The 27,298-nt window shown below is 39.0% G+C and overlaps 1 protein-coding gene across 1 annotated transcript in view; it reads right to left on the bottom strand.

Moving 5' to 3' along the window:
- The window catches only part of CDC23 (cell division cycle 23), a 109,866-nt gene extending 91,830 nt beyond the window's left edge, over positions 1 to 18,036 (bottom strand). Inside the window, exons 1-3 of the mRNA XM_053717023.1 lie at positions 17,891 to 18,036; positions 15,483 to 15,555; positions 14,092 to 14,229 (exon numbers count right to left, since the gene is read on the bottom strand). Of these exons, the coding sequence (XP_053572998.1) occupies positions 14,092 to 14,229; positions 15,483 to 15,555; positions 17,891 to 17,997 (318 nt within the window). The 5' untranslated portion in view covers positions 17,998 to 18,036. The remainder of the gene's footprint in view (positions 1 to 14,091; positions 14,230 to 15,482; positions 15,556 to 17,890) is intronic.
- Positions 18,037 to 27,298: the final 9,262 nt, after the last annotated feature.

Genomic DNA, 27,298 nt, shown 5'->3' with positions numbered 1-27,298 from the left:
CTATCCTAAGGAAAAAGTAACGTGTAATATGGGTAGAATTGATTGGCCTTTTTGGTTCTTATCTACCGTCAAATTCTATGGCCTAGATTTAGAGTTTGGCGTTAGCCGTGAAAACCAGCGTTAGAGGCTCCTAACGCTGGTTTTAGGCTACCTCCGGTATTTGGAGTCACTCAAAAAAGGGTCTAACGCTCACTTTTCAGCCGCGACTTTTCCATACCGCAGATCCCCTTACATAAATTGAGTATCCTATCTTTTCAATGGGATTTTTCTAACTCCGGTATTTAGAGTCGTGTCTGAAGTGAGCGTTAGAAATCTAACGACAAAACTCCAGCCGCAGGAAAAAAGTCAGTAGTTAAGAGCTTTCTGGGCTAACGCCGGTTTATAAAGCTCTTAACTACTGTACTCTAAAGTACACTAACACCCATAAACTACCTATGTACCCCTAAACCGAGGTCCCCCCACATCGCTGCAACTCGATTAATTTTTTTAACCCCTAATCTGCCGACCGCCAACTACGTTATCCTTATGTACCCCTAATCTGCTGCCCCTAACACCGCCGACCCCTATATTATATTTATTAACCCCTAATCTGCCCCCCTCAACGTCGCCTCCACCTGCCTACACTTATTAACCCCTTATCTGCCGAGCGGACCGCACCACTACTATAATAAAGTTATTAACCCCTAATCCGCCTCACTAACCCTATAATAAATAGTATTAACCCCTAATCTGCCCTCCCTAACATTGCCGACACCTAACTTCAATTATTAACCCCAAATCTGCCGAATGGAGCTCACCGCTATTCTAATAAATGTATTAACCCCTAAAGCTAAGTCTAACCCTAACACCCCCCTAACTTAAATATAATTAACATCTAACGAAATTCTCTCTTATTAAATAAATTATTCCTATTTAAAGCTAAATACTTACCTGTAAAATAAATCCTAATATAGCTACAATATAAATTATAATTATATTATAGCCATTTTAGGATTAATATTTATTTTACAGGCAACTTTGTAATTATTTTAACCATGTACAATAGCTATTAAATAGTTAAGAACTATTTAATAGTTACCTAGTTAAAATAATTACAAAATTACCTGTAAAATAAATCCTAACCTAAGTTACAATTAAACCTAACACTACACTATCAATAAATATATTAAATACAATTCCTACAAATAACTACAATGAAATAAACTAACTAAAGTACAAAAAAATAAAAAAGAACTAAGTTACAAAAAATAAAAAAATATTTACAAACATAAGAAAAATATTACAACAATTTTAAACTAATTACACCTACTCTAAGCCCCCTAATAAAATAACAAAGACCCCCAAAATAAAAAATGCCCTACCCTATTCTAAATTACTAAAGTTCAAAGCTCTTTTACCTTACCAGCCCTGAACAGGGCCCTTTGTGGGGCATGCCCCAAGAAGTTCAGCTCTTTTGCCTGTAAAAAAAAACATACAATACCCCCCCCCCAACATTACAACCCACCACCCACATACCCCTAATCTAACCCAAACCCCCCTTAAATAAACCTAACACTAAGCCCCTGAAGATCATCCTACCTTGTCTTCACCTCACCAGGTATCACCGATCCGTCCTGGCTCCAAAATCTTCACCCAACCCAAGCGGGGGCTGGCGATCCATCATCCGGTGGCTGAAGAGGTCCAGAAGAGGCTCCAAAGTCTTCATCCTATCCGGGAAGAAGAGGCAATCCGGACCGGCAACCATCTTGATCCAAGCGGCATCTTCTATCTTCATCCGATGACGACCGGCTCCATCCTGAAGACCTCCACCGAGGACGTCCAACTGAAGAATGACGGTTCCTTTAAATGACGTCATCCAAGATGGCGTCCCTCGAATTCCGATTGGCTGATAGGATTCTATCAGCCAATCGGAATTAAGGTAGGAATATTCTGATTGGCTGATGGAATCAGCCAATCAGAATCAAGTTCAATCCGATTGGCTGATCCAATCAGCCAATCAGATTGAGCTTGCATTCTATTGGCTGTTCCGATCAGCCAATAGAATGCGAGCTCAATCTGATTGGCTGATTGGATCAGCCAATCGGATTGAACTTGATTCTGATTGGCTGATTCCATCAGCCAATCAGAATATTCCTACCTTAATTCCGATTGGCTGATAGAATCCTATCAGCCAATCGGAATTCGAGGGACGCCATCTTGGATGACGTCCCTTAAAGGAAACGTCATTCTTCAGTTGGACGTCGCCGGAAGAAGATGGATCCGCGGTGGAGGTCTTCAGGATGGAGCCGGTCGTCATCGGATGAAGATAGAAGATGCCGCTTGGATCAAGATGGTTGCCGGTCCGGATCGCCTCTTCTTCCCGGATAGGATGAAGACTTTGGAGCTTCTTCTGGACCTCTTCAGCCACCGGATGATGGATCGCCAGCCCCCGCTTGGGTTGGATGAAGATTTTGGAGCCAGGACGGATCGGTGATACCTGGTGAGGTGAAGACAAGGTAGGATGATCTTCAGGGGCTTAGTGTTAAGTTTATTTAAGGGGGGTTTGGGTTAGATTAGGGGTATGTGGGTGGTGGGTTGTAATGTTGGGGGGGGGGGGTATTGTATGTTTTTTTTTACAGGCAAAAGAGCTGAACTTCTTGGGGCATGCCCCGCAAAGGGCCCTGTTCAGGGCTGGTAAGGTAAAAGAGCTTTGAACTTTAGTCATTTAGAATAGGGTAGGGCATTTTTTATTTTGGGGGTCTTTGTTATTTTATTAGGGGGCTTAGAGTAGGTGTAATTAGTTAATTGTTGTAATATTTTTCTTATGTTTGTAAATATTTTTTTATTTTTTGTAACTTAGTTCTTTTTTATTTTTTGTACTTTAGTTAGTTTATTTCATTGTAGTTATTTGTAGGAATTGTATTTAATTTATTTATTGATAGTGTAGTGTTAGGTTTAATTGTAGGTATTTTATTTAATTAATTTAATGATAGTATAGTGTTAGGTTTAATTGTAACTTAGGTTAGGATTTATTTTACAGGTAATTTTGTAATTATTTTAACTAGGTAACTATTAAATCGTTCTTAACTATTTAATAGCTATTGTACATGGTTAAAATAATTACAAAGTTGCCTGTAAAATAAATATTAATCCTAAAATAGCTACAATATAATTATAATTTATATTGTAGCTATATTAGGATTTATTTTACAGGTAAGTATTTAGCTTTAAATAGGAATAATTTATTTAATAAGAGATAATTAATTTCGTTAGATGTAAATTATATTTAATTTAGGGGGGTGTTAGTGTTAGGGTTAGACTTAGCTTTAGGGGTTAATACATTTATTAGAATAGTGGTGAGCTCCAGTCGGCAGATTAGGGATTAATAATTGAAGTTAGGTGTCGGCGATGTTAGGGAGGGCAGATTAGGGGTTAATACTATTTATTATAGGGTTAGTGAGGCGGATTAGGGGTTAATAACTTTATTATAGTAGCGCTCGGCAGATTAGGGGTTAATAAGTGTAGGCAGGTGGAGGCGACGTTGTGGGGGGCAGATTAGGGGTTAATAAATATAATATAGGGGTCGGCGATGTTAGGGCAGCAGATTAGGGGTACATAGGGATAATGTAAGTAGCGGCGGTTTACGGAGCGGCAGATTAGGGGTTAATAATAATATGCAGGGGTCAGCGATAGCGGGGGCGGCAGATTAGGGGTTAATAAGTGTAAGGTTAGGGGTGTTTAGACTCGGGGTACATGTTAGGTGCAGACGTAGGAAGTGTTTCCGCATAGCAAACAATGGGGCTGCGTTAGGAGCTGAACGCGGCTTTTTTGCAGGTGTTAGGTTTTTTTTCAGCTCAAACAGCCCCATTGTTTTCTATGGGGGAATTGTGCACGAGCACGTTTTTAAGGCTGGCTGCTTGCGTAAGCAACTCTGGTATCGAGAGTTAAAGCTGCGTTAAATATGCTCTACGCTCCTTTTTTGGAGCCTAAAGCAGCCTTTATGTGGACTCTCAATACCAGAGTTATTTTTATGGTGCGGCCAGAAAAAAGCCGACGTTAGATTTTCGGGTCGTTACCGACAAAACTCTAAATCTAGCCATATGTTTCTAAATGTTATTGGATCTAAGCTAGAGCAGTCACACAGCAGTTTCTTTTCCTATTTTCTCCAGATAAACTTGCTGCCCAACAGTGTCCTTGCACACAGCAAAAATCCTTGTGCACACCACATTTCTGTCACTCATATGTAACAGTGCATAAGCACCTAGTGAACATATACTCAATGAAGGTGATATCTATGCTGTATATCTGTTCACAGAAAGAAGTCTCACATCAAAAATAAAGAGAGTGCTCAATACTGAAATTAAAATGTATCTAGATATCAGATCTAGATTCACCAGTTAAGAACCTGCCAGCAAAGCTCGTAAACTGGGGGTTAGGAAAAAGGGACAGGTTCAAAAACATGATATACAATTTAACATTTTTATTATTATAGTACATGGATGATTTACTCATATGCCCTAAGGTAGAACATGCTGTGATCTGAAATGTCATCGCAGAAAATGCAGCATGTCTGCAGAAAGAATAGGACACATGCAGGAACTGTTAGCGCTTACACTTTGCAGCACTACTCCACATTAGACTGTTCTCTTCAAACAGAGCTTTGCTCTAGCTGCACTGTGCAAGTTGTCCTTAACACAGTGCATCCAGCGTAAAATGCTGTTTGAAGGGAACAGTTAAATATGGAGCATTGCTGCAAAGTGGCAGCGCACTAATTGTTGATTGGCTCTCAGGGATTTTTCAACCCTGCCACCTAGCCTTTCCCGGTCTGCAAAGCTGTGACTATATTTCTACCTTGTGATGTCATAGACCAAGAGAAAAATGAAACAAATATATTCAAGAAACATTTTAATATGTCTTTTTTTGTCTGCAGCTAATTTGCAATGCAATTGAACTGGTGCTTTAGTGTAACTGTCTAATTTACAATTGAATTTTATATCTAAATGACCTCCAAGAATTTTTTCACTAAAAATATATTGCAGGGGGGCGTGGCTAGGAGGCAACCAGGACCAGACGCAAAAATATGGAGCTCTCAGCTTTATAATAATAAGCTGATTATACAAGAGCAAATATATCATTCCACATTTTAACTATCAGATCCACATTCTCCAGCTCATTCTGCATCAAACGACACCAGGTTTGCTTATGTCATTCTCTAGACCCATGTGAAGCTAAGCTGTGGCCTACATTGGTAATTACGACACCCATCTAAGTCCTCCGTGTTGAGCTAATTGAGATTTACTGACACGAAACTGCATAGGCTCAATTATGGAGGAGTTTCACACCACCATCAAACGTCTACTCGCAAACCTGGAGACTAAGATGGACAACATCTTTGCAGATGTTTCCGTCCTCTGTCGCAACTCGGGTAGAGATTGCACCACGCAGACAAGTGAAAATCTACCCCTTGACAGTAGAGTAGGGGAACAAGAAAACTTGGAACAACGCAGGCCGCTTCTGGAAAACGTGAGGGGGAGATTTCATTGCAAGCGCAAAAGCCAACATACATTTCCCCAACCTGGTACTTTGCGGCTGGTCACCTGGTGGAAGGTCTAAACGCAGCAGTTCCAGCTTTGGGGACTTTATCTCCAACGGAGCTTACGCATAATTTAATGAGTCCCAATAACCACCCAGGACCCTCACTATATCTCCCTCTACATACGGCTACCTCTCTCATTAATAAGAGCCCTGTCAAGGACCTCTCCCCAACCTGCAATATAATATTTGGAGCCTCACAATCTTTTGCTCAGAACGACCGTTGGAATCCTTTCTCTTGCAGTTATTTGAAGAGAGCATATTTTCCACATGCTTGGGATCCTAGAGGCAATGTCTCGATGATAAAAGGTGTTGCAGGTTCTCTGTGCGCACTCTCAGCATTGTTCAACTCTCCAGAAGGGAATGGATGCTAGCTAAAGGTTCTGATAGCACATTTGGCAGAGGTCCCGGACGTCGTAGTCAATATCGCAAGAGCCTTGGATGATTTAGATGCCGTGGCAGTTAGAGTAACGGGATTGTAAGTTTTTGACTTAGGCAGACTGAACTGCAAAGACTCAAGCGAAAGCATGTTTACGGAGAGACAGAGGGCATTTCACTTAAGCTTACTCACATGGCTTGTTTTCTTGATATATTAATGCCGGTTAGTTTGCCTTGGAATCCCACCCTTTACGTGCACTAGTTCCTTCCAATGGTGACTCTGGCTTGACTACTATTAGAACTCTGGACTAATACTTTTATGAGAGTAAATAAGTCAAAATAGTCCTATTATTTCAGTTATGTGCTAAGGACTTCACATATTCACATAATGGCGTCAGTTTGCAAGCTATTAATACTAGAGTTACACGTTTTTTTTTTTTATTGTTCTTCATTAGAGCTAAAGTTTTATATTGCTGCAGTGTGGTGAATACGGAAGGTTCAGTTTTAATTTTCTGATATTGGTTAACTTCTACAGTACATACACACTCCCATGTGCACTGTTATATCACTTTCCAGAGAAAAGTTTGTAGAACAGTTTGCATGGTATGTTGGACTCTTTAGTGCACATGTTAAAGAGGATTAGCCCATCATTATTTATGTTTCCCTAGTAAGCCTCACATATATATATGATACAGTTATTGTAATGGTGGATGTCTAGATTTGTGCTGTGAATTGGGACAAGGTTCTCCTTTTAGCGGGCATAGTTATACCTTGTTCCATGCTTGACTCTCTATCTATAATTTAAACCTGCAAGTACCCACTAGCAACGTCCAAGCTCATAGTTAACCCTCTGTAGATAGCCCGCATTCCCTAAATATTGTGAAATTGTCTTTTTTTCCTTGGGGCCTTCAGTTAGCTGGATAACTTAAGGATGCTATTATCCCCCACAATCTCCACATGAGCTAGATAGCTTAGTATTTTTTCACATACAGAGTAGCCCAATTTAACAGTTTTGCTAGCATTTACTAATTTTCTACTTCTCAGTGAAATTTCACCTACAACTGATCTCACACCTCCTATTTGTTAATATGTTGTTATACCGCACCCCCTACTGAGAATAGGAAAAGCTGACCCTCCTGTGTTCTACCATAAGCACATTAAATATCTCCCACATTAATATATATAGGTTTCCCTAATAAGGAGCAGGATACTTCTTATGCTCTGAACTGGTGATTGGGGTCCTTATATATAAACCTTCTGTACGCTTCGTCTATTTATACTCATTATACACCCACTTTGCTAGGTTTTACACGTTCATTTTATTTAGGCTAGCTAGTTACAACCCCCTACAGAGAGTTACTAAGCTCACTTTTTATCCCATATATCACTATGAGCTCAAAACTACTCATGGATTCCGCAAAATAAGTTAAGATATCTCCATGATATACATCCAATTCATGTAATTTATGCCCATATTCTATTGTTTCCCAATATATCTTATAGCTCCTACAGTACTTCCCAATAATAGGACATACTCTTTGATTCTTTTTGTTTATGCACAGATATATTGCACACAGACAAATACATATTCTATGCCCTTAACATATCATAATCATGAGGTTATTACAAATGTGTATCTGTAATGCTACATAGACCTTTATAGCTTGTTATCTCGTTTTGAATTGGATTGTGCTTTGTTATGTAACTCGAGATATATAATTATTTAACTTTGCCATCTACACAGAGAGGGGACGTGTATGACTTTAATGGTTAGGATATTTTATACATTACCAATGCCTGGAGAACATAACATATTTAATAGCTTAGTTTTATGGATGCTAACTACTGGGTGTAAGTTACCTGTATTGTTTTTGGAACCGGAAGAAAGCACATGTTATACACAAAATATTCCTACCCATGTTGGCCCTGGTTGTGTGCTCTCTTATGTTAGTTTGCAGTGTCCGTTGAGTTTTGACCACTTATCAATAGATACTGCACTTCCTATGTTGTCCAGTAACATTTCTAATGTGAATAAGCCTAGCTATAAGCAACAGTTATGTTATATGAGGCTTAAGCCTATGTGCTCTTACTGTGTTGTCTTCCTCTATTTATTAAGGATTGTTTTGCAAACCTAGATTGTACTCTGGGCCTAGTTAACTCTAGCATGATATATGCCTTCCTACTTACATAGCAAGCATATTAGTTTTCTTGCTGATTTAGAATAACATTCAAAAGCTTGGGGACACAAAGCTTAACTAGACAGCTACCCTAAATAGCTCCGCCCCCTCCCCTCCCCCTTCTTATCTCCGAGCGGCTCTTGCCCGCTGAACTCCTTTTTCCCTCCCAAAACAAAAAGTTAAAAAATGAGGTTTAGACTTCCGGTGGGCGGACCTAGAAGAAGGCAGCAAGAACTTTTAGCTCTGCAGAAACCCTGATTCAATACCTGAAAATTTGCCTTTTTCTCTAAGCCATCTGCATCTCCCTTGACAGGCAAGCTGTCCGGGAACCCTCAGCAGATAGAAGCCTCTCAAACGCTTCTCCCCTGGAAGTCAGTTTAAAAGAAAAAATCCATAAGGGATTGCAACTATGCACAGACTCTTTGATACGGTTCCAATGACTATCGCTATATCAACTGCAGATAGACAGGTACAGGACGTACTCACCACTCTAAAAGCCCTTCTTCTTCCAACTTTCATTAAACTGGAAGCAACCATGCTGAGCCTATTGACTGAGACGCAGGCTCTTAAGCCGCCATCTTTGTTGGCTGACCGCCACCTTCTCCCAGATGTTCGACTTTGCGAAGCTGCTAATCCAGCTGAGTTACAGACACTTGTGAACCTGGAGCAGGACAAGCTAGAAGTGGAAGTTGCCGCGGGGTCCTTTGAACAAATGGGACTATATATGGCCTCTGGTAAGCAAGCAACTGAAAGCTTACGCTGTGGGGCTGCGACTCTACATGGAGAACGGCGTCTCTGGCATGGAGATGGTGACCAACAAGAAACGGACACGGCCTCACCTTCTCCGCACATGAGACTCCCATATTATCAGCTTACCTCATTCTGTGAGTCCTTCAATACTCCAGGCGGATCTAACGCTGCATACAGTGACAGACATGAGCGTCCCATATCCGGATCTAGACAAAAGCCCACCCAACAAGCCGGTACTCCGAGAACAAACAGCCTTGCTTACATACAGATTCCTTTAGTCAACACCCTGACCTCTTTTTATGAACATTTCTACCGTGAGACCGGGCAGATAATTATTGAGGAGAAGCTGCTGTATCCCTGCTGTCCTACCGGAGTTGGTTAATATATGAACTTCTGGAGGTGACGCTGGTTGCACGGTATTGGGACATACAGGTTTATTTTCATGAATACAACTGGACATACTTCTGTTATAAAATTTTAAGCAACGTTTCTTAAAGGTGTCTGACCCTGCTCCCACATACCAGTTTTCGTTGTGCTAGTATAGGCAGAGCAGCCGGTAGCGAGTGATTGCGAGGCTGTCTCCTGAGAGTTCACATCTCTCTTTATGTTTACTATTGTTCTGTTTTTGTTAATGTTCTGGTTATATTGTTTTAGTTTGTTTATTTATCAGTTTAAGGGAATACACCGATGAACCACTAGTTTCTCATCGTAGCCATATATTCACTTGGAACTGAGCATATTAACTGTCATTGTTGTTACTGCTTTAATCTCTAACTAAATCATGTTAACTCCCATCAACCCTAGTCTGGGGTAAGTTTACTAGGTAGGCTTAGCAATAATGGAACCTATCTTTATTGTTCCTAGCCCCATATTAACAATGTGTTTGTCTGCTGGAGAGGAAGCTTACGACTTGTTGTGAACTTGAATTTTGTTGTGCAAACAAGAGATAATGCCACCTACAGTATGGGTTATGCATTCATGTTGCTATGTTGCTCATCCAGACAAAAAACAAACAAAAAAAACAAACATATATACAAATAAGATATGCCTGCATGTAATAATGCTGTTCCTACCTATACCTTATTGATTAGCTCATGGTCTCCTTAGGCTATGAATGTCAGGACCACATGCAGCCGCCCAAGTTTTTGGAATAGTTCTTTTAGAATCCTCCACGTAGATACTGTTGAACGGCTGTCACAGGTTTACTCCTTAATGCTCACATAGACCATGGTAAATAGTTCACAATAGATCTTTGTTTTACTTGTTCGCTATATCAGATGTAGAAACACATTTTATCATATCCTTACTGAAAGTTTTTTTTGCGCTGTGTTATAGCGGGGGGTTTTGCCTTTTCTATCACAATTGCTACTCACACCATTATACACGCTTAATTTGGGCCGCAACACCCTCACCTTCAATTCGAAAGGCATGTGCATGTTGACCTTTAACATACTGTTTACTGTTTTAATTGCTTGGGTTATATCCATACAAACATTTTCCTTCACTCTCACTTTATGTAGTGATAGGCGACTGTTCAGTGGGGCAAGAGACATAGGTTTAGAAATTCAAACTGCTGTTACATTAAGAGAGACATCCTTAAATGACAATACACCTCAATCTGCTTGACCCCCAGACTAGGGATCTCTGTACCGGTGGTTTTAATTTATTAGACAGTTGGGGGGGTGGGTAGGGGATTAGTTGGGGATACTGTTAAAAGGTAAAATGGAAGAGCGGAGTATGTGGGGACAGCAAGACTGTAAGCGGCATTGGAAAGATGTAAAGTGCCTCTTGTGTACTGACATTTGTCATATATTGCTTTCATGGACTACTGCTATGTTATACACAATGTTACCTCTGTATAGGTTAAATCTTTATTGTATTTGTGAATGTAATTCTCATAGTATTATCTGGAAATGTTATTTGATGTCTCCACAACTTGGCTCTCAATAAAAAGAAATTTAAAAAAAAAAAAAAAAAAATGAGGTTTAATTTTCGTATGTCCCAGGCATTCACTGCTAATTTTGGACACAGTGTCACTGCCCACCTTAAGAGTTGCCCTATTTTTCTTTGTACAGCATATTCTGTATAATAAAAATCTGCATATACTTCTTCATGACATTGTGGCGGTTTAGATACTGTGTTTACAATAACAGCAATTGTATTTCCATGTCTTAGCTCTATTAATAGTATGAGAATTGTATTATGACTGTTATTAACCTAGACATATGTCTGGACATATTTCCTGTTTTGTTGTTACTTTTTATTACCTCAATAAAAATCATTAAAAAAAATAAAATTTTATATATATATATATATATATATATATATATATATCAGATAGTGCGGAAAAGTTCTGCCTTTGGGCTATGTTTGGCTAAATCCTAAAAAGCCTGGCTGACTTCCAAATCAAATCCCTTGGCGCACTAATGTTGCTGACTAGAACTATAGATTCTTCACTTTCCCCTCTTGTAGCTCTAGATTGGGTTGCGTCTCTGCAGTTACTATTCTATATCTATCAGATACAGTGTGGTTCATTTGCCCTATAGTCTGCTGTCTGGCTGTGACAGGCTTGTGGCTGGTGCTATGCTGCAGGGAAAGCAAAAGGGGGTGTGGATGGCTTATATCACTTGCTGGGAGAAGTATTGAGCTGGGAATGAGATTTGAACAGGTCACAAAGTAATCAATAGTAAGAGGAGGATGAATGGGTTGAGAGCTTTAAGCTGGAGCAGCTGTCCGAGGTAGTGGATTGTTACTACTTAAAATTGTAAGTCCGTGCTTAATTATTCCAGGTACTAGTGACACTTCTAAAACTAGCCCTGGCACACCAAAAAGTGCTTTGACTGTTACTTACAATGTGAGAGGTGCAGGGCTATGTATACTTCTGGGAGAGCCTTGTCATATATGGTGTTTGCAGCACAGTGTACACCAGTTGTGTGGAAGTAGTTTCACTGTTCCCTGTATTACTGCTGCTAGGAGGGAAAAGGTTACAAAAACTTGCAACATTACAAGTGCTCTGGTGCTCGGTGAGAGCAGTGTGCACTCCATCTGACCTCCCCTGCAGCATGCACATTCTATTACTCCCAGTAATGGCTCTAAAAGCAGGACGGTTGGAAAGACAACACAACCCCCAGCTAGACCCTGCTCTTCCCCCATATCTGCCGAGATTTACTACTGCCAAAAGCACTCTGCTTTTGTGCTGCAGGAACTGTGTAATAACAAACGGTTGCTGTGTAGAGCCTCATCAGTGTGCTGTGCAAGTCAGCTATAGCGCCCCATATTACCCTGCCTATAAAAATCCTTTTCACTGTCTATGTAGCTTTTCCCACATTACTTTAACCCTTTTGGATGCCAGACAGAGTGATGTAATTTGCACAGTGAAAAGTAGGAGTTAAAATAATGCTGTATAAGGGAATCATGTCAATTTAATTATCCATGAAACCCTCCCATTTAAAACACAATGTGCAGTTTTCTCCCCAGAACCTATTAAATGGGCACACCACCAACCTTATTTTACTGACCCCCCCCCCCCCCCCCTAACATTTAAAATTATGGTAAATCAAAGTGTTTAGGATTTACCATCACTAAAAATAAAGTGGACTTTCAATGATCACTTAGAAAATAAAGAAAAAGAAAAAAAAGAGTGCTAAACTCACCCTCTGTATGCTGCGGCTCCTAGCCCACAGCTCTTCTCTCAACAAGGTGACGTTTCCACCTCTAAACAAATAGCCGGTCTAGTCATTTGACAGTGTTCTGTATGCTAGCACGGCTATTGGTTTAGAGGTGGAAACATCACCTAATTGGTAAAGAGCGCTGTGCCGTGGGCAGCCGGAGGTGCTGACTTTAGCACTTTTTTTTTTTTACTAGGTGATCACTGAAAGTCTCCTTCATTTTTAGTGATGGTAAATCCTAGGTTTTTTTTAAACGCTCAGATTTACCATCACTTCAAGACAATAAAATAACTAACATTTAGCCAAAATAAGCTAAAATTAGATAATTTTAATATTTCTTGCACTAATTATTATTAAGTCCATTTATATTACATTATGCAATTAATGTGTGCTTTGGATAGCTCAAGTAACAATTATAAATGCTGTAATATTGTTAAGTATGACACTGCCCCCACCCACTGCTTCATAATGCCAACAGATGTGAAAATGTTATGGATTGTGTATACACACACAAAGTTTATGCTCCCATATTTTTAATAAATGTGTTAAGCTGGCTAGTCAGTTATCGGCTTGTTTTGCAATCCCATGGGCTCATGCTGTTTACAATCACATCTCTACACTTCTCTTGTACTACAGTTAAAACTTACATTTGCAGAAAGACCATAAAGCTTTAAGGGACAATGAACCCAATTTTTTATTTTGTGATTCAGATAGACCATGCAATTTTAAGCAACTTTCTAATTTACTCCTATTATTAAATTGTCTTCATTCTCTTGGTATCTTTATTTGATAAGCAAGAATCTAAGTTTAGATGCCGGCCCATTTTTGTTGAACAACCTGGTTTGTTCTTGATGATTGGTGGATAAATTCGCCCACCAATAAACAAGTGCTGTCCAGGGTACTGAACAAAAAATCGGCTGGCTGCTTGGCTTAGAGATGCCTTCTTTTTCAAATAAAGATAGCAAGAGAATGAAGAAAAATTGATAATAGTAGTAAATTAGAAAGTTGCATGCACTATCTAAATCACGAAAGAAAAAATTTGGGTTCAGTGTCCCTATAAACAGATTCAGCAGTTATTTGTATAAAGTACCTGCTAAATTATTCTGTCAGTTCTACAGAATATATTTTGTATATTTTTTTTCAGGATTTAGATAAACTATGTGCCCCCAATACACAGTATATATTGCTACCCCAAGCTTGTGGTAGCAATTAGTGCTCTGAAAATTAACCAGAGGTCACACCTCTGGATAATTTTCCTTTTTTTTTTTTTTTAAATTAAAAAAAAAAAAAAAAGAGCATTTAAAAACCAAACAAAACAAAAAAAACGCACTAAGCAGTTTTTGGGGGCTAAAGTTGTTAGCTGTGTATATATGATGTGCATAATCATATACATACTCATATTTACATTTGCTGCGCGCCTCACCTAACTCGTATTACAAAGTGGAGCTCCACTTGTAATCTGACCCTTAAAGGGTTATTTAAAAAAGAAGTCAAAGGGATGCTTTTGCTATAGTGAAACAAATATTAAAATCTTTTTATGTTCTTACCAAATACCTGGAGTACATATAGAGGAAGTAGGCTTTCTGGCTTTTGCAACCTCGCAAAAAGTATGCAGCTCTATCATACTCCTTCAAATCAAAGTAAGATTTAGCGAGCGTATAGGCATCCAGATCGTGTGCATCTTCCTGCGACAAAATATAGATATATATAAGAAGGATTTTCAATCAACATAAAAAACATCTGCACTGGGAACTATCAATCTTTTTGCAACATACCAGATACATTTAAATTCAACCTAATACCCCCAAAAATGTTAAATTGGTTGTTACCCCAAGAGCAAAGAGAAGTACTTTTAAAATTATAATAAAGGCCAGCAATGCAGTCTTGTCTTGTAAACAAAGTAGTGAAACTCCATTTCTCCATGTTGCACTATAGTTTAAAGAGACATGCAACACAATTTTTTCCTTTCATGATTTAGATCATGCAATTTTAAGCAACTTTCCAACTTGCTTCTATTATCTAATTTGCTTTGTTCTTTTGGTATTCTTTGTTGAAAAGGATACTTAAGTAGACTCAAGAGTTGGGAGCAAGCTGCTGATTGGTGGTTGCACATATATGCCTTGTCATTGGTTTACATTTGTGCTTAGCTAGCTCCCAGTTGTGCATTGCTGCTTTTTCAATAAAGGATATCAAGAGAATGAATCAAAATCTATAATAGAAGTAACTTGGAAAGTTGTTTTAAAAGTATATGTCCTATCTAAATAATTAAAGAACAAACATTGGTTTTCATGTCCCTTTAAGTCTAGTAACATTTTAAATTTTAGCACACAGGGACTTCATTCGTGTTGTAAAAAGGCACTTAAAGGGACATTAAACCCCAAAAATGTAGTTCATGATTCAGATAGAGGATACAATTTTTAAAAGGTTTCCAATTTACTTCTATTATCAATTTTTTTCACTCATGTTATTCTTTGTTGAAGAGATACCTAGGTAAGTAGCGTGCACATGCCTGAAGCATTACACAACAGGAAATTTTCTTCATTCTCTTGGTATGTTTATTTGAAAAGCAAGAATGTAAGTTTAGATGCCGGCTCATTTTTGGTGAACAACCTGGGTTGTCCTTGCTGACTGGACAGCACCAATAAACAAGTGCTGTCCATGGTATGAACCAAAAAATTGCTGGCTCCTTAGCTTAGATGCCTTATTTTTCAAATAAAGATAGCAAGAGAACAAAGAAAAAAAATTGCATGCTCTATCTGAATCCTGGAAGAAAAAAAAATTGGGTTCAGCATCCATTTAATTAGCATAATAAACCAACCAATGAAACAAAGCTATATATTTAATAGTAAAATGTAAAACAGTACCCTGCCCCCCCCCCCCCCAAAGAAAAATAAAAGAATTACAACAACTTGCATTACTCCACTTGCTCTTAACATACCTCAGTAAGCTCTGGAGTGGGAGGCAGTTCATTTAAAGGGATAGACTCCAAAGAGAAAGCAAGTTCTGATGCCCTGAACAAAAATAAATCACATGCTCCATGTAACACATGTATATTTTTCATATAGCAGCTCTAAATTCTCTAATTGTTTGGACACCACAATGCTTTTTGACCTAATACAATCTGTATGTGCAGTTCAACAACTTCCCATTTAAAGCAGAGCTCAACATAAATTTAGGAGCCAGAAACGTTTGGCCATCCCTATGACAACATCATAATATAAAACAAGAAGTGTGCGTGTGTAAATATTATAAAGACACACATTATTTAGCAAACCAATACATGAAGATGTATTTGTATTTCTCATCTGTGAGTTGTAGAAAGGATGAAGCCTCATCAAACTAAAGTTTAGGTGCAGCTGGTGGCAGACAGCGAAGGGAACGCATGGATGTCTTTGAGACTCTAAACCAGGATGCCAGGGCTTAAAGGGACATTACAGTCAAAAATTAAATACACATAGATGAATTACATCTTTGAAAATAAAAATATTTGCAATATACATGTGCTACTAGTAAAAGTTATCACTGTTTTAGTGTTAACATTTTTGTCTGCACGTGAGGCATAACTAGATATTCTCAGTGCACAAGCATTTTAAATACTGCTGCTGCTCAGAGTACCAGTGGGAGTTGTATTATGTCAGTCAGCAATTAATAAACTGAGTCATTACCAGATGGTACCAGCATCTTAGGCTCTCTCAGCAAGTGCTGTGTTTAAAATGCTGGTGCACGGTGCATACTTAAATACACTTTTGAAATGGCTATAACTTTTATTAGAAGCATTTTTGCTAATACATGTATATTACAAAAATGCTTATATTCAAAACTGAATTACATCCATGTGAATTCCAATTATGGCTGGAATGTCCCTTTAATTTTAAGGCACCAGTGGCTCCCTGGTACCTGTGTTTGTTGAGCCCTGATTTAAAAGTATTTTATCAATGCTTGTGGTAACTTAAAGGGACATAATACTCATATGCTAAATCACTTGAAAGTGATGCAGAATAACTGTAAAAAGCTGACAAGAAAATATCACCGGAGCATCTCTGTGTAAAGAAGAAAGATGTTTTACCTCAAATTTTCCTCAGCTCACCAGAGTAAGTGTTCTATAAATCAAAATCATTACAGTCAACACTAAGCTTTCATGATTCAGACAGAGCAAGCAATTTTAAGCAACTTTCAAATTAACTTTTACTATTAAATTTGCTTTTTTCTCTTGGTATCCCTTGTTGAAGACTAAACCTAGGTAGGTTGATAGAATTTTAGGAATGTCTTTAGCACTCTATGGCAGCAGTGTTTGCAAATATGCATAACATTGCTATAAACATTGTTGCAAGCACTGGTGCCAGATGGTTAAAGACAAATTCACAAACTCTCCTTAGACTACTATTTAAAGGGATATGAAACCCATTTTTTTTCTTTCAATATTCAGATAGAGCATGCAATCTTAAGCAACTTTCTAATTTACTCCTATTATCGTTTTTCTTCTTCGTTCTCTCTCTAGCTTTATGTGAAATGCAGGAATGTAAGCTTAGGAGTCAGCCCATTTTTGGTTCAGCACCCTAGGTAGCGCTTGCTGATTGGTGGCTAAATGTAGCCACCAATAAGCGAGTGATACCTAGGTACTGAACCAAAAATGACCTGGCTCCTAAGCTTACATCCTTGCTTTTTCAAATAAAGATACCAAGAGAACGAAGAAAATTTAATAATTGGGAGTAACTTAGAAAGTTGCTTAAAATTGCATGCTCTATCTGAATCACGAACGTTTAATTTTGACTAGTTTATCCTTTTAACAAATACCACGAGAACTGAGCAAAATGTGATTATAAAAGTAAAATGGACAGTTGTATAAAATGTCTTGCTCTATCCAATCCATTTAACTTTTAATTAACGATTTATAGAATATATTAATGACAAAAATATTTAGCACTACAAATGCAGCCAATAAAACTACAAAGCACAGTGGTAGCCTAGAGGTGTAAGTGCCACCTTCGGTACTTGTGCCACAATTACCAACCAAACATCACAGCATTTTCTTTCCGCACTTTTATTTAATATTTCTTACAGTTACATGAATGTTTCTTTGAACTTTAAGTTTTGTTTGAGTATGTAGGTATAAAGATTTGCATAATGGTCTTTAACCATGGATTTGCTACACAGCCCTGCTCTTCTATGCGTTACAATCAGGATGACACATAAATGTGCTATTACTGTATAGCTCATGTTTTGCGGGTGTCCCTGTATTTTTTTACATTTTTCAGTATTCTGCAAAAAGGAACATATGTATCATGCACAAAGATCTACCGCAGGATGTGACACATATATATATATATATTTGCCAGGTCCTCTCACCATTTAACACTGTGCATCAACCCGCGTTCCCTACACAGCCAGCTTACACTCAGCAACTGCTTTTTAATCTCACGTAAATCAGAGAACTGTCCACCAACAACCGCCATCTTCCTCAGAAACCATACAGCCCACTCAGTAACAGTAACCAATCAGAAAACAGTTTACTGATGACTCGCCGATGACTCACTTGCTATAAAGCTGTTGTTCACAACATTACAGCTCCCTGTCAGACTCATGGTAGGAGGATCGTGATTGGCTTATATATTTACGGATTTAGGCGGTAGAAACCACCGCTGTTTTTGGGGTATAAAACTCATGCCTTTTTGGATTATGTCCAGCTGCTGCATATTGTTTACTTTACAAAATGTATTCGAATGTTTCAAACGAATTGAAATATATTGATTCAATATCAGCTAAATGTCTGTATTAAAACGCGTATGATAATAATAGTCTATGTGTAAGGGTAACGGCCCAGACGACTTATTCTGAGATAATGCATCTAATAAACGTATTTATCACGTGCGTGCGCACGCACACATAAAAATAAATAAATTACGTTACACCATACATTTACCATTTCTTTAAAATGTTCGCATTCGGTCCACAATCCTGGTGACTTGTGCTATTTTTTTTTCCTTAGGGCTTTCAGCTTTCTTTTTAACCCTCTGAGTGCAGAGCCATTTTATACTTCTGCAGTAAAGTAGGTTTTCGTCATTTACACTCAATTGACTAGTGCAAACACAAATTATACTTTTTTTTTAGCAGAGCTATCACTTTATCACTTTTAGAGAATAAATTAAAATTTTAAAAATACCTCACTAACGCCTAGATTTAGAGTTCTGCGGCCAAAGGGGTGCGTTAGCTACGCATGCTTTTTTCTGGTCGCACCTTTTAAATACCGCTGGTATTGAGAGTTCACAGAATGGCTGCGTTAGGCTCCAAAAAAGGAGCGTAGAGCATATTTAACGCAACTTCAACTCTCGATACCAGCGGTGCTTACGGACGCGGCCAGCACCTGCAAAAAAGCCGCGTTCAGCTCCTAACGCAGCCCCATTGTTTGCTATGGGGAAACACTTCCTACGTCTGCACCTAACACTCTAACATGTACCCAGAGTCTAAACACCCCTAACCTTACACTTATTAACCCCTATTCTGCCGCCCCTGCATATTATTATTAACCCCTAATCTGCCGCTCCGTAAACCGCCGCTACTTACATTATCCCTATGTACCCCTAATCTGCTGCCCCTAACACCGCCGACCCCTATATTATATTTATTAACCCCTAATCTGCCCCCCACAACGTCGCCTCCACCTGCCTACACTTATTAACCCCTAATCTGCCGAGCGGACCGCACCGCTATTATAATAAAGTTATTAACCCCTAATCCGCCTCACTAACCCTATAATAAATAGTATTAACCCCTAATCTGCCCTCCCTAACACCTAACTTCAAACATTAACCCCTAATCTGCCGACTGGAGCTCACCACTATTCTAATAAATTTATTAACCCCTAAAGCTAAGTCTAACCCTAACACTAACACCCCCTCCTAAATTAAATATAATTTAAATCTAACGAAATAAATTAACTCTTATTAAATGAATTATTCCTATTTAAAGCTAAATACTTACCTGTAAAATAAATCCTAATATAGCTACAATATAAATTATAATTATATTATAGCTATTTTAGGATTTATATTTATTTTACAGGTAACTTTGTATTTATTTTAACCAGGTACAATAGCTATTACTATTTAATAGCTAAAATAGTTAAAATAATTACAAATTTACCTGTAAAATAAATCCTAACCTAAGTCTTTATCCAAGCGGGAGCTGAAGAGGTCCATGATCCGGCTGAAGTCTTCTATCAACGGCATCTTCAATCTTCTTTCTTCCGGATCCATGTTCATCCCGCCGACGCGGAACATCCATCTTCACCGACGACTTCCCGACGAATGAAGGTTCCTTTAAGGGACGTCATCCAAGATGGCGTCCCTCGAATTCCGATTGGCTGATAGGATTCTATCAGCCAATCGGAATTAAGGTAGGAATATTCTGATTGGCTGATGGAATCAGCCAATCAGAATCAAGTTCAATCCGATTGGCTGATCCGATCAGCCAATCAGATTGAGCTCGCATTCTATTGGCTGATCGGAACAGCCAATAGAATGCGAGCTCAATCTGATTGGCTGATCGGATCAGCCAATCGGATTGAACTTGATTCTGATTGGCTGATTCCATCAGCCAATCAGAATTTTCCTACCTTAATTCCGATTGGCTGATAGAATCCTATAAGCCAATCGGAATTCGAGGGACGCCATCTTGGATGACGTCCCTTAAAGGAACCGTCATTCTTCAGTTGGACGTCGTCGGAAGAAGATTGGTCCGCGCTGGAGGTCTTCACGATGGAGTCGTTCCTCATCGGATGAAGATAGAAGATGACGCTTGGATCAAGATGGTTGCCGGTCTGGATCGCCTCTTCTTCCCGGATAGGATGAAGACTTTGGAGCCTCTTCTGGACCTCTTCAGCCGCAGGATTATGGATCGCCAGCCCCCGCTTGGGTTGGATGAAGATTTTGGAGCCAGGACCGATCGGTGATACCCGGTGAGGTGAAGATAAGGTAGGAAGATCTTCAGGGGCTTAGTGTTAGGTTTATTTAAGGGGGGTTTGGGTTAGATTAGGGGTATGTGGGTGGTGGGTTGTAATGTTGGGGGGGGGTATTGTATGTGTTTTTTTACAGGCAAAAGAGCTGAATTCTTTGGGGCATGCCCCGCAAAGGGCCCTGTTCAGGGCTGGTAAGGTAAAAGAGCTTTGAACTTTTGTAATTTAGAATAGGGTAGGGCATTTTTTTTATTTTGGGGGTCTTTGTTATTTTATTAGGGGACTTAGAGTAGGTGTAATTAGTTTAAAATTGTTGTAATATTTTTCTAATGTTTGTAAATGTTTTATTATTTTTTGTAACTTAGTTCTTTTTTATTTTTTGTACTTTAGTTAGTTTATTTCATTGTATTTATTTGTAGATATTGTATTTAATTAATTTATTGATAGTGTAGTGTTAGGTTTAATTGTAGATAATTGTAGGTATTTTATTTAATTTATTTATTGATAGTGTAGTGTTAGGTTTAATTGTAACTTAGGTTAGGATTTATTTTACAGGTAATTTTGTAATTATTTTAACTATTTTAGCTATTAAATAGTTCTTAACTATTTAATAGCTATTGTACCTGGTTAAAATAAATACAAAGTTACCTGTAAAATAAATATAAATCCTAAAATAGCTATAATATAATTATAATTTATATTGTAGCTATATTAGGATTTATTTTACAGGTAAGTATTTAGCTTTAAATAGGAATAATTTATTTAATAAGAGTTAATTTATTTCGTTAGATTTAAATTATATTTAATTTAGGGGGGTGTTAGTGTTAGGGTTAGACTTAGCTTTAGGGGTTAATACATTTATTACAGTAGCGGCGAGATTAGGTTGGCAGATTAGGGGTTAATAATTGAAGGTAGGTGTCGGCGATGTTAGGGAGGGCAGATTAGGGGTTAATACTATTTATTATAGGGTTATTGAGGCGGGGGTGAGGCGGATTAGGGGTTAATAACTTTATTATAGTAGCGGTGCGGTCCGCTCGGCAGATTAGGGGTTAATAAGTGTAGGCAGGTGGAGGCGACGTTGAGGGGGCAGATTAGAGGTTAATAAATATAATATAGGGGTCGGCGGTGTTAGGGGCAGCAGATTAGGGGTACATAGGGATAATGTAGGTAGCGGCGGTTTACGGAGCGGCAGATTAGGGGTTAATTATTGTAGGTAGCTGGTGGCGACGTTGTGGGGGGCAGGTTAGGGGTTAATAAATATAATATAGGGGTCGGCGGTGTTAGGGGCAGCAGATTAGGGGTACATAAGTATAACGTAGGTGGCGGTCAGCAGATTAGGGGTTAAAGAAATTTAATCGAGTGGCGGCGATGTGGGGGGACCAAGGTTTAGGGGTACATAGGTAGTTTATAGGTGTTAGTGTACTTTAGAGCACAGTAGTTAAGAGCTTTATAAACCGGCGTTAGCCCAGAAAGCTCTTAACTACTGACTTTTTTCTGCGGCTGGAGTTTTGTCGTTAGATTTCTAACGCTCACTTCAGCCACAACTCTAAATACCGGAGTTAGAAAGATCCCATTGAAAAGATAAGATACGCAATTGACGTAAGGGTATCTGCGGTATGGAAAAGTCGCGGCTGAAAAGTGAGCGTTAGACCCTTTCCTGACTGACTCCAAATACCAGAGGGCGGTAAAAACCAGCGTTAGGAGCCTCTAACGCTGGTTTTGACGGCTACCGCCCAACTCTAGGCCTAAGGGCCAGATTGCAAGTGGAGCGGTATTTAACGCTGCTGCTCCGCCCTAACTCCGTAAGAAGTAAGCTTTTTGCGCGCATCGGATAACACTCGTATTACAAGTTGAAAGTAAAAGTTTTCGTGCACGCTAAACCCTATGCGCGCAAAAAGCCGGTTAGGATATTGCATGGAGCAAAAAAAGTGGATGATGGAATATATTAAAGTCATAAAATTACTAGAGAAAGTCACATAATTGCTCTTCAAGATATAAATGATGAATATGAAAATAAGCATAAAAAACTGATAAGTACTGTACTAAACTTTTGTCTGTAAGGCACCGCAACATCATATTAGAAAACATGGTCTGATCCATGTTCTGTTATAACTCCAGACATCCCAACTCTCCCTGAAGTTCAGGGAGTCTCCCTGATTTTAATAGCGGCTCCCTGATGCCAGCAAATAGAATGCAATCTCCCTGAAATTCCAAGTACCATGATCCATGTGGCCCAAATCTGGAAAAGTGTTTCTTTAAGGAATGCCTTTAGTTGCTGGGACATTATAGAACCCTCAAAGCATCAGTAACCAAAAAGCCCCACTGATTCTAATAAAATAAAAACACAAATACTACCTTATTTACTGCACGTGATTAAACTTCGTATTCTAAAATATTTAAGCATTCAACAAGCGTACGATCACTGGAAAATAGGTTTGTTGTATGTGGTTGTGCAATAAAGCTACTTTTTTAAATATGACTTTAGTGGGAAGCTACTTTAATGATAAGTCTCTAACTTATTTAGGGTTTCAAGTTGTCCAATATATAACTGGGAGGGGGGGGGGCGGGGGCTTTGCAGTAGCGGGTAAAGCCACCTCCCTGAAATTAGTTTTCACATGTTGGGATGTCTGTAACTCTAACATTTTGAAGCACCTATTAGCCATATATTATATTAAATATATGTGTACACTCTTACAGAGCTTGAGACTTCATCTAGTTCACATATTGCCCCCCTGACTAGTATATATATATATATATACGTATTCACTAAAGCCCTGATATTCAAATTCAATAAAAGGTGGCTGACCTGCAAAGTGCTGTTGAGTAGTGATGTTTCTCCCATAGGAAATGATAAGGATTGTGGCTTCTGCCAAACTGCTGATATCGACACTCATCTGTACTATCAGGCGCGCCGGGGGGAGTGGAGGTGTTCTGGGGTGTATTTGAAGTCTTCCTACACAGCACAGACATTGCGCTCACTGAAACAAAAAACAGTTAGAACACTTTAAATAATACACACCTAACCTAACTGACTAAACCTACACTTCTTGCCTCACACTAGAAAATCTCGCCACTGAAAAGGTGGCAAGAGAAATATGGCTGAAACCCTATACCTAACCTGCAGGGCTGCCCTACACTATTGGTGATATATCCCAATTAAAATGCAGGTTACTCTCCTGGAACGCCCAGCTAACTCCCACAGAACGTCAATCTCTACCTCAAGTCTTCACTATATGTCATGTTCTGCAGAGTGGGCTTTGGGGTAAGGAGCATATTTGAGGTAGTAGGAGGCATAGGACTGCCTTGAATACTTAATGCGGCCAGCAGTATGTGCTTTGTTATGGAATTACCCCTTTTAGGCATGGTTTAGTAATAGACAAGCAAGCAAGTTTATTGTACTGGAACTGGAGACTTGAAACAGGATAGGCGGGCAGGAACGCCCACACCAGAACTGGAGTCTGAGGTAATGCCCACAATAGGGCCAAGAACAGGAGTGCCAGCTTAGGTTGAAGACAGGAATGCTCACTGGAGGCCGAGACAGGAGTTGCCCACTGTGATGCCGAGCCTGGAGTGCCCACTTAAGGGCCGAAGACAGGAATGCCCACTCTAAGACCAAGACTTGAGTTGCCCACTTGAGGACGAGACAGGATTGCCCATAGGCGGCCGAGACAGGAATGCCCACAGAAGGCCAAGACAGGAGTTACCTACTTGGGGCCAAGACAAGAGTTGCCCACTGGGGGCCAAGACTGGATGCCAAGACAGGAATGCCCATTAGGGGCCGAGACAGGAATGCCTACAGGTCGCTGAGACAGGAGCTGGACACAGATGCTTGACAGATAAACTGGCACTTGGTGCAGAGCTTGGGCACATTAGCTTGAGACTCGCAATTGGCAGAAACCCTCTCAGAACTTGGATACAGAAGCGAGTGACTGGTACAGATACTCTTTGCCGTGCTTGGGTACATAGGATGGATACAGGAACTTTTAAAACGTCCTCTGCTTTCACTGAAACAGGATATCAGCACTTGACAGATTCTCTCTGCAAGACTAGGATACAGGATGCCAGAGAAGCTGAATGATGCCACAGAAAAGACTGGAAGCAGATTGGATTTTCGGGAGATGGTAATAATAAGCTGTGTTTGGATGATGTGGAGTTAAAAAATACCTTTCTCTTTTGGTCAGGATACCTTCCAAATATGCCTTGTCTAACAGTCTCACCAACTTACTTAGAAACTTTCTTGATAAAGTATACTACAAAAGAATTAACATTTAATCCTACCCAACAGTTTCTAGTTAAATTGGTGAGACCGTTAGACAGTCTCACCTATAAATCATTGGTCAACCCACCTGGTAGACCACTTATTTTGGGTATTGGTAATTTAATTGAAATAGTTTTTTATTGAACACTTGTTATATTACATTACATGCAACATTACATGCAACAAAGGAAATACATCGTTTAAATCAAAGTATGGTTACATACCTTCCATGTAATTACCAAGCTATCTAACGCTTTGAGGAGTACTGATTTGTACCCCAAGTGTTCCAATTTTAATAATAGCTTAAACAAATAACGAACAAGATAAATATCACAAACTAGTTCGCTGTACACCTTCATTCTCTTATTTATATGTAAGTATCTCCTAATAGATGTATACTTATAAAATAACCACCAAAAATACTCGAATATATTTCCTGACCATGAATAGTCAGCGTCCCCTACCCCTCCCATGGAGGCAGGGATTTTCTCCTTATAGGTTAACTCAAATCTTGTAAAGACTTGTTATACATAATCCAGTAAAACCAAATTTTACTAAAGGACTCCACTGAGTCCTGAAGATGTGCAGCAGACTCATACATTTGAAAAATATTTTTAATTCTTCCTAACACTTCTGTCCTTTCTGGTGCTCCTATTTTCCAATATTTAGCTATAGTTATGCGTGTTGCTGTATATACTATTCTCAAAAATGTGTTTATGTGTGAGTTAAATCTTAGGTTTCTATCATTCAGTAAAGTTTGCCTTGGAGATACTGTCACCTGCTCTTCCAGAATGGTAGATAAAAACTTAGAGAGGTCCATCCATACTTTCTGTACCTTTGGGCATGCCCACCACATATGATAGTATGTACCTGTTTCTGAACAGCCCCTATAACAATTCTTGGAACCTCCTTTTACCATATGTGAGTCAAGTACCAATGAAACATAGTTTTAATACAATTCTCCCTCAGATCGGCACTGAGCAGGCCTCTGCTGGAATCATAGAAAATTTTGTTCCATGTAGTCAAATCTAATTCCTCATCTATATCTCCTTCCCAATGAAGGACAGTAGAAGATTTAGATATTGTATCTTTCTCTTGTATAGAAAAATATAGTTGGGACACATTTTTTTTTTCCTTGGCGTAGTGCTACAAAGCTTCTCAAAAGTAGTCTTGATCTTAAATACTTGTGAAGAGCTAATGTATGTATGTATAGCAGATGCTATCTGTAAGTACATATACCAAGGTAATCTTAATGGATCTAATTTCTGTTGTAGTTGGGTGAATGTCAATATTTTTTTACCATCAAGGAAATCAGCTATACAATATAAATCCTTATGTGCCCACTTGCTCAACTGTCTCCTTGAGTCTGCTGGTAGAATATATCTTAAGGGTTTAATCAAATAATTGGTAGGTAGTACGGTTCCTTCTCTATTGGTCAGGTCAATATGTTTTATCGTCAGCATAGTGATCGGACTGTGGCAGTAACGTGCAGTAATAGGAGGCAGGGGAGGCAGTGCCTCGCCTGTCAAATCAGAGGGAAAAAAAAGTTTTTAAATCTGATTTAAAAAATTTATTTTTATTTTTTTCAGTTTTTGTTTTGTTTGGGCCACGCCCCCCCATAGGTACCCCCCCCCCCGCCGGCGCCACCCGATACACATTTTACATAGGCATCCCATCATCCATTAGGCAAACAATTCAGCATCCATTGTTGCGCAATAAAGAGGCAGTGAGCCGTTACGCTGCCCTCCATTCATTGCGCAACCTAGATGCTGAATACTGTTATTCGCTTAGTATGAGCTGTGGTAATTATTATCAGTTTTGTCTTTTCTTTTTTCCCACAAAATATCTTCTGGTGAGTCATATCCCCCTATAATAGTTTCCAATTTAGTCCACATCACATCATCTTGTGTCCGACCCAGTAGAGAATTTTTAGCTAGCCTGGCTGCCGTATAGTAGTTTGCCAGATTAGGAACTCCCTCTCCACCCAGTTGTCTATGTCGAGTAAGTGTATCTTGAGATATTCTCGCATGTTTAGAGTCATAAAGGTCATTGTAATATTCACCGAAGGTATCAACAATGTCCTGTGGTTGTGAAGTGAAGTGTCTGTATAGACGGAATAGACATTGCTTGATAGCTATCTCTAATTTTTATATAACAACATAAAAAAGAGAGTAGAAACCTAAAATACAGGATTCTAAAAGTCTAGGCAAAAAAGTACAAGTACAAAATAGTTTAATAAAATTTCGTTACATACATCCAAACTACCAAACATACAAATCACATCCATACAGAGGATCTCCCGGTTGCATAAAATGTAACAAATTGGCCGTGAGGGAGACTGGTGCACCAGTATGCAACAATAGATAAATGTTCGTAACAATAATGCATATATCAATTGCATATATTTGTAATCCAAAGATGTAGTACGTGTCCCCAAAGTACACAAGCCAGGTGAGTATAGTCTATACCCCTATATATATAGTAGAAAGTGATTACGTTAGAGCGTCTGTAAACAAGGAGAGCTGAGCCCCGCCGCGTCTTTTTC

Source organism: Bombina bombina, chromosome 6 (assembly GCF_027579735.1).
Source record: "Bombina bombina isolate aBomBom1 chromosome 6, aBomBom1.pri, whole genome shotgun sequence".
In the NCBI taxonomy this organism is placed as follows: domain Eukaryota; kingdom Metazoa; phylum Chordata; class Amphibia; order Anura; family Bombinatoridae; genus Bombina; species Bombina bombina.
This window is presented reverse-complemented; position numbering and strand designations above follow the sequence as displayed.